General features: G+C 38.7%; 1 protein-coding gene across 4 annotated transcripts in view; it reads right to left on the reverse strand.

The window, feature by feature from the left end:
- The window catches only part of slc25a25b (solute carrier family 25 member 25b), a 31,035-nt gene extending 15,796 nt beyond the window's left edge, over positions 1–15,239 (reverse strand). For 2 of the 4 annotated variants that reach the window (XM_053230386.1, XM_053230384.1), the window contains exon 1: positions 14,336–15,236. In XM_053230386.1, the coding sequence (XP_053086361.1) occupies positions 14,336–14,668 (333 nt within the window). In that variant the 5' untranslated portion in view covers positions 14,669–15,236. Of the gene's footprint in view, positions 1–14,335 lie in introns of all 4 variants that reach the window. The other 2 variants (XM_053230385.1, XM_026921994.3) reach the window with 2 other exon arrangements.
- Between the last annotated feature and the right edge of the window lie 386 nt (positions 15,240–15,625).

Consider the following 15,625-nt stretch of genomic DNA (forward strand, 5'->3'; position numbering starts at 1 on the left):
AATGTTTTTGAAGGAACAAGCCAGAACCCAGACCTGAATCCAACTAAAAATCTGTAGGGTGTCCTGAAGCGGCTGTGCACAGGAGATGCCCTTACAATTTGATGGACCTAGAATGTTTTTTGCAACATTTTCTTACATCACAAAAACCTGCCATTTTGACAGGAGTGTGTAGATGTGTTATATTCATTGTATGTGATATAAATGTGTATTAATTCCTCTTGCCTTTAAATACTTTCTTTTTTTCTTGGATTTTTTCCCCCCGACCCAAAAAGTGTTTAAAAAAAAAGTAAATTTTTTAAAATGTGTATTTTCTAATTCAAATATGCTAAAAAAACAAAATAAAAAAACAAAACAAACAAACAAACAAACAAAAAAACACTTACTCATTCAACAGCAAAATGCAGCAATTTTTAGGGGGTAAGTAACACCCTAGTAGTGGAATCACCTTTAGGCTGGCAGCACTATTTATTCCTTGTCATCCCGTGTTAAAAGTATGGTTGGCTCTGGCAACTGTGCCAAGCTTAAATTTGAGTCATGACATTCTGTCCTAGTACATTCTGGCATTCTGCAAACGAGTATGCCCACCTTCACTGTAATAAAAACTATGCTGTGGATCAGATTTGATGTTGACACTGTGCCTCAGGTTATGATGTTGGCTTGACAAATCCAACATTCTGTTCTGCAGCTTTTTTATTATTATTATTATTATTATTATTATTATTATTATTATTATTGAGACCCAAAAACTCCTCCTAGAGCTTCCAAGCTACAAGCATCAAACTCACCACAAACCTTCAGCCTGTTAGTGTGCTGTGCGTTTTCTAACTGAACAAAATTACGGTTTTCCCTTTACGGAAGCCCAAAGTGGCCAAAATTCCCATTGACTTCCATTAAAAATTTCTAACTGTTATAACACCTTGAGCTACTTCCACACTGCACAGTCCTTCAAGCTGCACACACACACACACACACACACTATCACCCTCTCACTCCATATTTCAACATCAAAATTTGCCGTTGTTTATCCTAGTTAAATAATGTAATATAATTGATTTTTGAGCAACATTGATTGATTTTTGAGTAAACATTTTATTTTTGTCACTGTGCCCATGCACCTTTGAAAAGGAACCTGATTCATTTGTTCTGACAACAAAGTGTGGAATAAGAACATAATACACCTAAATCCGAACTGATTTGAACACTGAGATGGCTACCAGAAACAGAACAGATTTATAAGTCAGCTTTCATCCTCCAAAACAAATCATACAAGTGTCTAAATATCCATTCCCTCATAAGCGTCCTAAGCTAAATCATTTCGTTGCGGCTTATCGCTATGCACAGACCAAATAATCCTCCTTTTATACAGCAGCATTTCTTCTGTCTTAAGTGAATGACTGGCATTACTGATCTTAATTTATGGATTTAGGTTGGCTTCTTTCTTTAAAGTATTTTCATCTTTAATATTTGTTTAATTAATGCCATTAAAAGGAAATGACTGGGTTTCACAAAATTTTCATTAAATTTGTGTCACTGAAATATAGGGTTTTAGCTTAATTATTAGTCCTAGGAATAGTGAACTAGGTGCAAATTTAATATAGACTATAAAGCACTTCTGTAAGTTTGAAGCTAAACAATTGAGATTTACATCAATTAGTCTTCTTATGCATAAATTCACACATACTCAGGGGCACGAGTAGGATATGAAAGTTTTTTTTCCCTGAAATTACAGGATTTTCATGAATATCAAATTTCTTGTGCAAAGATTTATGAATAAATCCATCTATATCCCACTTGAAACATCAGGCCCAGTGAATGCCAACATTAAGGCTACACCACTACACTATTTTTTTTGTGACTCAGATAGCAATACCTGCTGAAGGTCTTTAGGGGGCGCCACTAATATCAGCACTGTGGTTTTCTTTGCTGGCGTCGGGCCATTCTCCTGCTTTTTCCCACCTGGATCTGCCAGAATGCTGTTTTGCATGGGATTTGAATCATTTTGCTCATTCTTCTCAGCTGTCGATGATCCTAAAAACCACCGGCGCATGGACGACCACATTTCTGGCAGCATCCTTAATAAGATGCTACAGATAAGTGGATTTCCTCCTGTGGATGTGTCAGTGTGAGAAACAGACACATGCAGTGTGTATCTTTCCTTAACTGAATGGCAGAGCTGTTTGACTGTGTTTAACAGTTGATCCTTATCTTCTACGCATTCACAAATTCACAGATGCTTGGGCTGAGTGAGAGTGGGTCAGGAGGATGAGGGCAGCTGAGGACACGAGGAGACTGCAGCTTCCTCAGCAGCCACACATACATCTCCAGAATAAGCTCAAAAAAGCCACCAGTCCTTTAAAAAAGACTTGTGAAATTCAGCCTCTGCCACAAAAGCATCTGTTGTATCTTACTCATTAAAAAAAAGCCCACTGGTGCAAAAAATGTGGAATCTGGCATCAACTGGACAATTATTTATGTGGTCAATGAAACAGCAAAAGGGAATCCTCACAATGTCTGTAAGCGAGCGATGAATACCAATATGCAAGACATGCTTCTCTCTCTCTCTTTCTGCAGCTGCTGCTCCTGGTCAGTCCCACGCTATCCACCTCCACAGCCGGCAAAAAGTGATGCAGGTTGGAATAAAAAAAAAAGGCAGCAAAAAAGCTGCAAGCTCACTGCAGCCTTACGGCAGCCTATCAGAATCCAGCACACTGCCAAGTCCTGCCTCGAGAGTGCCTATACAGCCAGTAAGAAGCCTGCAGACTGATGACTAATAGATCAATCTATGGATCAGACCATTCAGCAGTGTGGAAATCTGCTGACACTTTTTTTTCCCCCCCTATAACAGTCCTCTCTTCTTTTCCCTTAGTCACTCAGTCATTGTCAGGATCTCCATGGAAACCCCAGGCAACAGGCATGCAGGCGGAGATTCTACAGACAAAGACATTTACACAGCTGCATGTATGTGTGTGTGTGTGTGTGTGTGTGTGTGTGTGTGTGTGTGTGTGTATTTATATGTAATTAAATTGAATTTTAAAATTACAAGATATACAAGTAAAATATTAAATACAAATAACAGCAACTACTACTACTACTACTACGACTACTACTAATAATAATAATAATAATAAACACATAACCATCCAGAGCCATACTCTCAAAAATAAAATTTAAGAGAGAGAAGTATTGGGCTAATTTAATTTTTTTCTTTGCACAAAAATGCCTTCTTATTAATTAATTAATTAACTAATTAATTATATAATTTATCATCTGATTTATATTGTTATTAAAAGTTTTAATAAAAATACATTAGATTAGCTCATTACTCCTTTCTTTTATTTTATTTTTGAGAATTTGCCAGATGTGTTTTTTGCTTCTAGATTTTTTTTCCACTGCCTCTGATTTTTGACACATTTTTCACATGAAGGTCTTACAAAAAATGTGCACATTTTAAATACCTTGGTCAATTACAATTTAGAGAGATGATTGTTCAACAGTCTTGACCACATGCTCAGCAGCAGAACTGAGCCTGGAACTGAGCTACAGTGGTGCATCAGTTTGCATAATTTTTGCATATCAGAGACGACCAAGACATGCCATCTGCATCAAGACATTTTGTTTTCGGTTTCACAGACATCAGAAATATTCCTTCATTATTGTAAGTAACAAGAATGGCCAAATAACATATAACTCATATGCCTACGCTTTGCCTCTAGGTTATAATATTTCGTCTCCACATAGCCCAGAATATTCCAGGAATAAAATATTTACCTTATGATTTAGATTGCTGTATCATTCCACATCTTTAACATCTTAAGTTTATTTTTTGTAGATAAATTGTAAAATGCAAAACTTTTGAAGGGCCATGTATAGTTACAAAGCATATAAGTTGAATAAGCAAGAGCCACCAGGGGGACCTATAAGAATGAGGCTATGAATGGGGTGGTATGATGGTGGTACAATTGGGGCGTCCACAAACCTTTGGCCATATAGTCTATGACTGAGGTGGGGGGTGTCACTGAGGATGGTATTATTGGGGTGGTATGATTGGGCCAGTATGATTGGGTGGTATGACTGGGGCAGCATGTTTGAGGATGGTATGACTGAGGATGGTATAATTAAGGTGGCATCTTTGGGTGGTATGATTGGGGCGGCATGAGTGAGGATGGTATGATTGAGGATGGTATGGATGGGGCGAACACCTTTGCAATGAACTGGAATACCGATTGCACCCTAGGCCTCTTCATCCACCATCCACTAATGCTCTTGTGGCTGAATGAGCAGAAATCCCCACAACCACACTCCAAAATCTAGTGTAAAGCCTTCCCAGAAGAGTGGAGGTTATTATAAAAGCAAAGGGAGACTAAAATTAGGAACAGGATGTTCAAAAAGTACATGTGAGAGTGATGGTCAGATGTCCATAAACTTTTGGCCATATAGTATATGATTGGGGGGAAGTGGGATGATTGAAGATGGTATGATTGTGGGTGGTATTTTTTTGGGGGGTGGTACAATTGGAGGTATGTTCTTCCTACCCCAAGCTGGATGTCACATAGGGCCCCCAAAGGTTTAGAAACAGCCCTGATGGTACCGATGTGGTTATGGCTCAAAAAACATCCAGTTAACCAACAGGCAGTTAAGATTTACAGCTTAATGTAAGACTGACCTTCCAGTGAACAATATGACAAGTTGGAAGCAAAGGGAAAATTCCTGAAGCAAAAAAGAAATAATTACAAAAAATAAATAAAATTAAAATTAAATTTAAAAGAAATATCTAAATAAAATAAAAAAGAGCAGCAAAGTGAGCAAGTACGTATTGAAAAAGTCTAACTGAGAATTATCTGTATTGGCAATATACTTAGTACACTGCTTGTAATTTTGTAATTTTATTTATTACTGTTAGCATAAAAATAACTCCATATAAAAAAACACACACACTGTGCACATACAACACAGTCTTGTGTGTGAATGGGCTCTGCTCTCCACAGGGTTTGTCAGCTTTGGGTAAGAGACGTTTAAGTCATTCCCACTGACTGCTCTTACACAGACACTTACGCAATAATTTTACCTCAGCAGAGACACCTCAGTGGCCCACAGTCCAGGTATGAGGGAATTTTTTCCAGGACTCTCAGTTATAGTCTCGCCTACTAGTTAGAAATCTGAAGCATTTGCATATTTATTTAGATAAATATGAGAAGACATATGAGATTAAATGTCTAACATTGTTTACAAGGATGAGAGGGTCACATATTACATGACACTACAGCTTTCTATACAAAAACTCAGTGGCCATTAGTGCCCTCTTTTGGTTATCACTCCACATAACATAACATAAGCCTTCCAGTTCAGCCTCTTTCATTTCAAGAAAAAAAATATAGAGACATGGAGAAAGTAGTTCCGTATCCCGTAAACCTAAAAGATGCCTGAATGCTTCAAAAAGCATTTCTAAAGCATTTTTGTTGTCCATCTCACACCTGTCTCATGCAACAGATACACAGATACCCATTTTACCCAATTTAATCAACACCATCTCATGTCAACACCAGCTCACGTCAAGACTCATGCCAGACAATAAACAGATTCACAAACTGCATTGACCTACCAGTAATGAAAACGTAGTTAGGAAAATTTCCAAAAGAATTCCTGAAAAAAAAAACCAAGGCAACTAAACCAATATAATGACATTCAAATGAATTCGGACAGTAAACACACTTATACACTCTGTGGCCCACCAGTGAACATATGCCAAGTCAGAAAAATAGATTGTCCATTTTTACCACACTGTTTTTTTTTTTTTTTTTTTAAACTTGTGCAGATTAGTGTAGTGTGAAAACAGATGTCTATTGAAATAACACACACAATTTATAAGGTATGAGTGCACAAACATGAGTAACCAGAATAAACACAAACAGATATGGTGTTTCTTCACTCTCAGTCTTTCCTCTTTATGTGAACTACTTTAAATGAACATATTTAAGTGAACTGTTTAAGTGGCATTGCTGTACATATGGGCATGAAAACTACAGTTAAAACATGGGTTCCCGAGTGGTGCAAAAGGAAAGTATTCACCCTATTACTGGGAGATCATCACTTTGAATCTCAGCAGTGCCCCAGCTATCCGTGGCCGGGAGTCTACGGAGCAAAACTGCCCGTGCTTCTTTGTGGGGGCTCATGTATGCAGAAGAGGGTAGATAGCACTTTAGCACTTCCGATTGTTTTACGCTGGCTGTCCTGTGACGCAACATGAGCAGCAGTTTGAAAAGATGCAGTTGGCTGACTTCACATGTCTCAGAGCCAGCACACATTAGCCTTCACCCTCCTATAGCTATCATGCAATGGGGAGAGCTGGCTGGTGAATGGGAATTGGCAAATGACCAAATTGGAGAGAAAAAGAAAAAGAAAGATTATTGTTTTTTCCCCAAACGCTCTTTGACAGGACTTGGTGAAACAAAGATGAGTCAGGCTGCTAAGATCCTAATTAAGACAAAGTCCATGGATGACAGAAGCAGTGTGGATTGTACACAAAGTTGCATATGCCCAAGTTGGTGGTGTGAATTCTAAGTAACTGTCCACTCCATTTCTGAGAATCAAGTTCTGTGAGTATGCTCAAAACATTAGTCATGATGGGGTTTAATAGAGCAGAAACACCACCTCTGATTTCTCAGGATTCTCTAGCACTCCCGGTGCATTGCAGCTGAGAAAAAGAAAATTATTAGACTAATCTGGTCAATCAGGAGTAGGGTGGTGGCATACTACATGGAAGGGTGAGTCAGCCATGCAATAAATTCAGCGCAGTAAATATGGTCTTATAGTGCTCGCTCACAGCAACTTTGTTACTTAATGATAACTTGGTGAGTTGAAAAACACAGTCTGTTTTGTTAATGAGGATGTAGTATGCCAACTTGCAGAATTATAGAAGCTCGAGTGGTTTTTCTGAACAGTATGATGTACTTAACTGGGTGCATACTGTCCATCTTGTAGTTATAGGTAAGAGCATGTAAAATGGGTTGAATCTTTGAGCTTCTTCCATGATACACCCCACAGCCATTGTAATCTGCTTAACAGGAACTGTGTTTCACAGTGTCCTTGGTTACATTCAGACAGCATTTACTGACCACATGTCATATTTTGTTATGATATGTCCACATTATCGTTTTAATGTGACCAGTATCCGACACTGAACAGATCACAGCCCTGAACTGTGCCTCTTGCACAAAACAACAGCGATTATAAGTTGGAAAAGCACAGCTGACTGTAAAGTAAATGTTTACAAAGTGTGAGTAATCATATGAAAGGAGAAGTGATCAACATCAGCTTGATTCTTTTAGTTCAGGTAATTACTGTTAACCGTGCCACAACAGAACTTCATTACGTAGTAGGGATGTAACGTTGCATCATGACATGATGCACTGTGATGCAAAAACGGGATGATGCGCAACATTGGAAAATGCGAGTCACTTCGTGGAAATCAGCATTCTATTAATTGCGTCTAATGCAAGAGCTCAATCTGTGCATTCCAGAGAGTTACAATATACAGAAAGCATGCTGGTCACGTGGAGAGCCTGCGCCATAACTGGGAATCATCTGCACTTGTGAAGCGACTGATAGCTCGGAATCACAATGACGAACATGCATTACAAGTTATATGTTTACACAACTATTTTATAACTAAAAGAGCACTTCAGTAGCTTTCAAACGACACTGAAGTTAGGAATTCAACCACGGGCATTTTAGCCGACTTTGGAGCTCTATTTATGGTTAAAATGGCGCTCATTTTTGTGTTGATTTTGTTTCAATTGATCATTTTCCCTGGGTCACAGACTTTGTTTATTCAATAATTTTTTTCTGGAGGAGAATTTATAAATGTGATTGTTTATTTTTAAGATGGAAATGTTTTGTTTACAATATTAAGCCTTGTTTAATAGCAATTTTTGATTTATTTAGTTTTTATACAGACAAAAAAAATTTAACATTGTTTTGCATTGTTTATGATTCAGAAATAAAGGAGTCTTTTCAGTCATAATCTGTTTTCATTAAAATTAAATTTTGTTCATTAAAATTAAATATTCTGAAAATCGTGAAGTCAGTATCGTGAATCGAATCGAATCATGACTGGATAAATAAGACATGCTCTTTATATAGAAGGTTGCACGGTGGTGTAGTGGTTCCTGGTTTGATCCTGAGCTTGGGTTACTGTCTGTGCGGAGATTCACATGTTCTCCTCATGTTCAGAGGGTTTCCCTCTGGGTTCTCTGCCTTCCTCAAACTTCACAAAAACGACAGAACTAACATTTGCCTATTTTTAAAATCACTTTTACAGCTTTGAACGTGCTGATGCCATTATTCATCTCTCAGAGTTTCTTTCAGTGTCTCAAGTAGGGGCGTGCTCTGAATAATTTTAGGCAGTCAATTTTTAGGCTGCCTAATTTGTGAAGTGACCAACCAATCAGAAGAGAGCTCATTTTCATACAGGAGTCTTAAAGACAAACAAATACAGCCCGAGGGAGAGGTTGGAAAGTTTGGAAAATGGTAAAAATTATGACTGTTTTTTTTCTTGTACAAAAATCTATGGTAATGTTTTAAGTGGACTGAAATACAAAAAGAACGGATATATCACATCTACATACATCATTGCTGTCCAATCTGGGCGATGTTTGTTTAGCAGAATGACCTTTCTGAAATGCCTCATGCTTTCCCAAGAGAGAATCACAACAGAATGATGAAAGTGAACAGATAGAGTAAAAGATTGCCCTGTGGTCATTTTATCATTAAGGAGCACCTTACTTCACTCCATATATAGTGGACAAATACAAGAACTATAAGCGCTTGTACAGAAAATATTATACAGTGAAGCTCACTGGCTTAAATCTTGCGATACAGTAACAAGAAGGAAATTAGTCAGATTAATCATAGGTATGATAGGTATCAAAAGCTGAGGGCAAAGATCCGGGGACAAAGATACAACACACACACACCTACACACACAATACATACTACTGAAGAGGACGAAGGACAAAGGTTCAGAACGTCTTCGCGTATTTTACCAACAGCTTGTGTCGCTTAGTGTTAACACAACTTCCCCTTCCTGAATAACTTTCAACTGAAAAAACATGACTTCATGGCAGGAACATGTCATCTGGCTGTCCAGAGCCTCATTTCCATCATCTTTTCCATTACACATACAGTAACTTGCTGACTTATTAACTAAACTTCCTTTTATGCCATGTCAAAGTTTGCTTACTTATGTATGTATTTTTTTATTTACAGATTCATTTATTTACATGTCTCCTTTCCACCCAGAGCACATCAATAATTACACTCCTGGACTTGGACGATTGTGCAATCAAACACTTAATCTAACAACCATAATGTGAACCATTACACCATTGTGCTATGAACCCGAGTAGCTTCAACAGGCAGCTGTGGCTGGAATGAAATTTGCAAACTCAGTTCAGGGAAGGCGATTCAAAACATTTTATTTGCAAAGCATTTGGGTAAGCATGTGACAGCAGTTCTCAAGCACCAACACCAACACCAGCACAGACCGACTCACTCCTGATTCTCCAACAGCGTTTGTATATGAAAAAGCAAATTTTCTTCTTTTTTTTTTTCTCCTTCACCAATCACTCGAGGCACATCTGTTGAAGCTTTGTCTGCTAGAACTTTCCATATTGTTTAAAGTGTTTTCATGAATTGCTGATCAGGAGAAGATTTCTATAGCTAGTTCCCAGTCAACCAAAGTTCACAAAAGACTGCAAAATGTCAACAGAAAAACGTAACACACAAGAATTAAAAAATACTTTTTTTTTTTATACACTTTTCTGGCCACAAGCTTCAGAATGTTGCAATCTGATTGGGTCTCTGGTTTTCAGAGGGAAAACAAACGTTTGCGACACAATAAGCCTTTCAGAGCATGCTACAGTTGCTAAAGTTTACACAACACCCTGATTAAAGGCTATTAACAAGTTATGCGTGGTGAGCAAACAAGATAATCTCTCTGTTTGCTGATGACCTGCGGGAAAATGTTTGTGGTTGGTCACCTGCCCTGTCAGTCAAAAAGCCCTGTTTTTGTGAAAGTAAGCGATTCTAGGCCGAGTTTATTGACGAAACGCACCAGACTCTCTACCAGTGCTGGCTTATGAGACTATATGAAAGTAGACTTATGAGAGTAGAGCAGCACAAGCTGTTTTTCTTCCGTTGAGATGTATAAACACTGATGACTTTTTTCCAGTCAGAGCAAAATACCAAATTAAACTAAGTGGTAAAGAGTGAATAACTGGAGAATAGCTGTACTGAAATAAAAGCTATGAATACTGACCGAGATTTTAATGCTTTCATTCCACAAACTGGGCTACATTATGCTCCCAGCTGTACACAACCCCTGTGATTGACATGCTCTGTTTGTACAGAAAGCATGATTAAATCCTAATCCTGAGACTAGGATATCTCAGAGTGGAGTTAATCATTAAATCCACTGCCTTGATTTTATAAAGAGAATATTGAACCCTTAATCATTCTCACTTTTAGTAGACTAAGCTAGGACGTGCTGAACAAGTGTACGTGGAACATTGTTCCTGGACGCATTCCTAGTGGGCATCTGTTCTGCCTACTGAGTGTTCTTGTTATATTTCACTTAGCTCTGAATCCTGAGGCAAGAATCACTAGATCTTTATCTGATCATGGTGTTGCGATTCTATTTGGATTTTAAAGGCGGATGTTTTGGTTGATGGATGTGACAATTCGAGACGATAATGTTTGAAAATTACGGTCACATTCCTAAGAAATGTCCCACCATATTTGGGCATCAAAAATGATTTGTGCAACTTGGGCACTTTTTTTTTTAAACCTAGAAGCCTCACAGGTTTTGTTCTAAACACTACAAAGACCTTTTGTCAACATCAGCAGCTAAAAACACAATCAACGTTGAATACAACACTGAGCCGCACACACTAGGTGGAACTCATGCAGCAGAGAGAATGACGATGAGGTGCAGCTTTAAAAACTGAAAACTGAAAACAAGAGTTGACACAGCAGGGACAGAGAGTAAAATCAGGACTTCATTTCTCAAAATGATCTCAATTATTGCCATTGATGGATATGTCTATTCTGGACCACAATGTAGGGTTGCCTAGTCTATATGGCAAAGGCATTCTAATAGAAACATGCCCAACATCAATTTTACCCCAAAATATTCATCTTATACTGCAGACATTTTCTTTAAAGTACGGTTAGACTACACTCATGTTTTTATTAATTTATAGTTAGATTTATTGTTGTGGAACCTCCAAGTTAGTTCCTGATCTCACTTTTATTATAGGAGCTATAGACAGTCATTCCATTACAGCCTCTCTTTCCTCTCTCTTGAAGCTAATAATAAAGTGCTGACGCTAACTGAAGCCTTCTTTTTTTAATAAATGTTCTTACATTTTCAACATCATCTTACAAAACATCTCACCAGAACAACATCTATAGGTTTTTCGTTGTTAAGTAGCACTTTTTATCTGCTATTAGTCTTAAAATACGTGAACGTCTGCTATAAACGTCCCTGTGAATAAGCGAATGAGTTGTTAACGATAACATATTGGAACGAGAACATCAATATAAACCTGTGATTTACACTGCAGCCGGCACTATTGTCAGATTGTAGTAACAATTTGTCATTTCTACAGATGTGTGTCCTGTAATCATCCACAATACATGCATGTGTATTAGACTATACATTCACTGTTAAATTGACTAATTTATCTTATCTAATTTACACAAAGCTCTCAACCCCCAGCCCATAGAAGTGATTCAAAACAAGCCCCCAGAGGGCTGAATTCAGGTTCTCAAGCTACATTTTTTCTCACATTTTCTAAATTCTTGAAAACTCAATACAGAAATCAAACAAATGAAATTCAGTCTGAATGGTCAGCTCCACTGTTCCTCTACACCAATACTTCCAAATATCTTAAACTACTCGGCTATGTCCGAAAATATATAAATACCTTACCAAAGAGTGGTTCGATATAGTATTCTATGTGAACTGTGCTACATTTAGTACTCATTATAAATACACTCGATAACCCGTTTCACTCTCTGAAAAAACAAACAAACAGAAAGTTTCCCCTTCAGAAAAGGTTCCAAGTAGAACCCCTTCAGGAAGCTAGAACCCTGAGGAAACCCCTTTAAAACAAACTGTATCAACATGTATTTGTCGTAATGGCAGCAGACTTTATGACAAGTTGTATCGTGTAATTCCACATGCTCATGGCATAAAATCTCAGTGGACTGGATTGAAAAATATGTCAAATCCAATCCAATCCAATCCAATCCAGCATTACAGGCCAGTATAGACCTCGGTACAGATGCTCAGTCTTGGACTGTTATATCCGTATCTGATACACTCGTACCAGAGGCATACACATGCTGTGCCAGTGTCACTGACCTATGTGTGGTCCACTACAGAAACAATATCTGCTCAGCTCTGGTTTTACGGTTCCTTTCCACTGATAAATGGGGTGGGGGAACTAACCGTGCATGACTGATGGACCACTAATTGTGCGTAGCAACAGATGGCCTACAGACAGGAAGAGTACACCTATAATGTGCACCTACTATATGGTAGGTATACCTGATAAAATGGCTAATGAGTGAAGATGCAAGGTAGCTGCACTAAGTAAAGTGGCCATGAAGTGTCCACTCTTTTCTAGAGTTCTTCTGTCCTTTTGGGGTTACCCTGAAACTTTCCATGTAGAATAGGGCTGTTATGGTGTCACGGTTAATCGCGCTGTATGATTGGACGGTTACCTCATCGCTGACTTTTTTTTTTTATTTAAATGTGTTCTGTTTATTCCATCAACCTGGTCAAATTCCTCACTCCAATGTTTCTCATCCCTTTTGTGTTCAGTTGCGACTCCCCCAAAATTTCACAACCCTCTCCCTCTTGACTCCTAAATCATACCAGAGCAAACCACCTGTTCTGCACTGCAAACCATCTGGCTGCGTAATCCATTAGTGTTGTTAACACGTTACATTGTTACGTCTGCACGTCTGTAACTTCACCATAAACGAGGGCTATCAAACGCACAGAAGACCAAGAACTAACAATGCTCTTATTTTTGGCTAAGAAGCACCACAAACTATCACGCTAGTTAGATTTTTTTTTTTTTTTTGGCTCAGTTCACCATCTCATCTATCTGTCTGCTTACAACATGATACCTACTGACAGTGTAAAAGAGTTTTTGGAAAAGTAGTTTTCAAAAAAGATCCTTCCTATGAACTGTGATACCATGAAACTGTGATATTTTTAGACTAGGTTGTCATACCGTGAAACTGTACTCTAATGTAGAACCATTTTAGAAGGCCAAGAACTATAACTCTCCAGAGATCTCCTGCATAACCTTTAAAGAGTTCTTGCTAGTATGTAATATAGTTTATTACACACACACACACACACACACACACACACACACACACACACGAGTTCTTCTGCTGTGCCTTAGGGTTACCTTTAAAGGTTTTATCCAGAAGACACGTTAGGAGGCTAAGAAATAACTCTCCAAAGATCTCCTGCAAAACCTTTAAAGAGTTTTTGCTAGTATGTTCGTGTGGAAAAAGGCTTTATGGTTTATTTATATATATGAATTCATAGGCTGTGCATTTAGGGTACCTTTAAAGGCTCTATCTAGGAGACATGTTAGGAGGCCAAGTACTATTAACTCTTTAAAGATCTCCTGCAAAACCTTTAATGAGTTTTTGCTAGTATGTTTGTGTGGAAAAAGGCTTTATAGTTTGTTTGTTTCATATTATATATATGTATATATACATACACACACTCTTCAGCTGTGTCTTTGGGGTGTCTGTAAAGGTTTTATCCAGAAGACATGTTAGGAAGCTAAGAAATATGAACTATCCAGAGAGCTCCTGCAAAACCTTTAGAGTTTTTCCTAGTATGTTAGTGTTGAAAAAGACTTTCTAGTTTATATTTTATATCTATCTATCTATATGTATGTATGTATGTATGTATGTATATGAGCTCTTAGGCTGTGTCTTTGGGGTTCTATTTAGAAAACATGTTAGGAGGTTAAGAACTATTAACTCTCCAGAGATCTCCTGAATAACCTTTAAAGAGTTTTTGTCAGTATTTTAGTGCTGAAAAAGGGTTTATACTTTATATATATATATATATATATATATATATATATATATATATATATATATATATATATATATATGTATAGTTCTTGGGCTGTGTCTTTGGGGCTAAGGCTCTACCTAGGGAGGCTCAGAACCTGTACCTATCCAGAGAACCCTTATTCTTATTATTAGTGTTGAAATGACTTTATCTCATACTCACCCTAAGCTCATGCTCGGTGCGATGGAGCCCGAGTTTCTTCAGGCCGATGGTCAGGTCGTTCACACAGATCCCTCCGTCTCTGTTCACGTCCAGGATCTGGAACAGGACCTTGAGGCGATGCTCCTGCTCGGGACAGCCACACACGGCGCAGACATGCGGCTCGTCTCTGGCGGCGAGGAGAGGAGTACTAACCCCCACACCACCCCCACTAACCCCCACACCACCCCCACTAACCCCGCCGCCTGGGTCGGAAAGCCGGTACTCCTCCGAGCGGCACTGGCAGAACACACCGCCCAGAATAGGCGACACAAACGAGCCCTGCTGGTGCATCATGTGAAATAAAGCGCGGGATTGTAGCCGATGAAATCAGCTATTGTCCAGTTTTTCAGCTTAGCGCGAGGAAAAAAGTTTCACGGAATCCCGAGAAGCTTTAAATCAACTTTGAACACTCCTGAAAGTCTTGTTTTCGCTGTGCTAGCTAACCAGCTAACCTTACTATTCAACTCTCCACTGCCGGGAAGAAAGATAATATTCACAAATATTTGTGATAAGGTAAAACACCTGGGTTGTTATAGAATGATACTCACACCCTTCTTTTCCCCTTGAGTTCCACAAGAAACCAAAAATAAATTGGTTTAAAAGCGATATTTAGCCATCCGTTTGAAACAGACGAGCGGCTCTAACGTTCACTCCGGAGGCTCCGAGTGATGAGGTGGATGCTAGCCGAGGTTAGCCGCTAAAACGCCGTTTTCACAACGATATACACAAAATATCGATCCCAACAATATCACACTTATTTGCTATATCTATCCAGTAATAAATTCGAAAATAAATATCCGTTTTGGATCAACACCGCCGAATAATCCGCTTTGAATTGCCGGTCCGCTGACAGCTGATGCAGGACGCCGGTAAAGCGGGAGGGAGTGGGCGGGGCTTAGAGTAGAGGAAATGAATGAATTGCCAGGAAAAGGGCGGGTCGCTCGAAACTAGCGTGATGGACGGGCTAGCTAGCCAATCAGATTCTTTAAACGGCAACGCCTTCGTCCCCGCCCACCGCTTAGTCACACGCAGCTTCCGTTTCGAAAGAACGTACTGTGGTATGTGCACGTGGGAGAGGAGGGTTACAGTACTCAGGTAGCAACTGATCAGTGATCAACTGGATCCGAAATATTCACCTGAAAATAGATCAAATACGTTATAGGCAAAATAAAAATTAATAGTCGACCGGGCAGCAGAGTACATTACAGTAATGTAGGAACTGGTAGAAATAATAATAATAAAAAATTATTC

Source organism: Pangasianodon hypophthalmus, chromosome 27 (assembly GCF_027358585.1).
Source record: "Pangasianodon hypophthalmus isolate fPanHyp1 chromosome 27, fPanHyp1.pri, whole genome shotgun sequence".
Lineage (NCBI taxonomy): Eukaryota > Metazoa > Chordata > Actinopteri > Siluriformes > Pangasiidae > Pangasianodon > Pangasianodon hypophthalmus.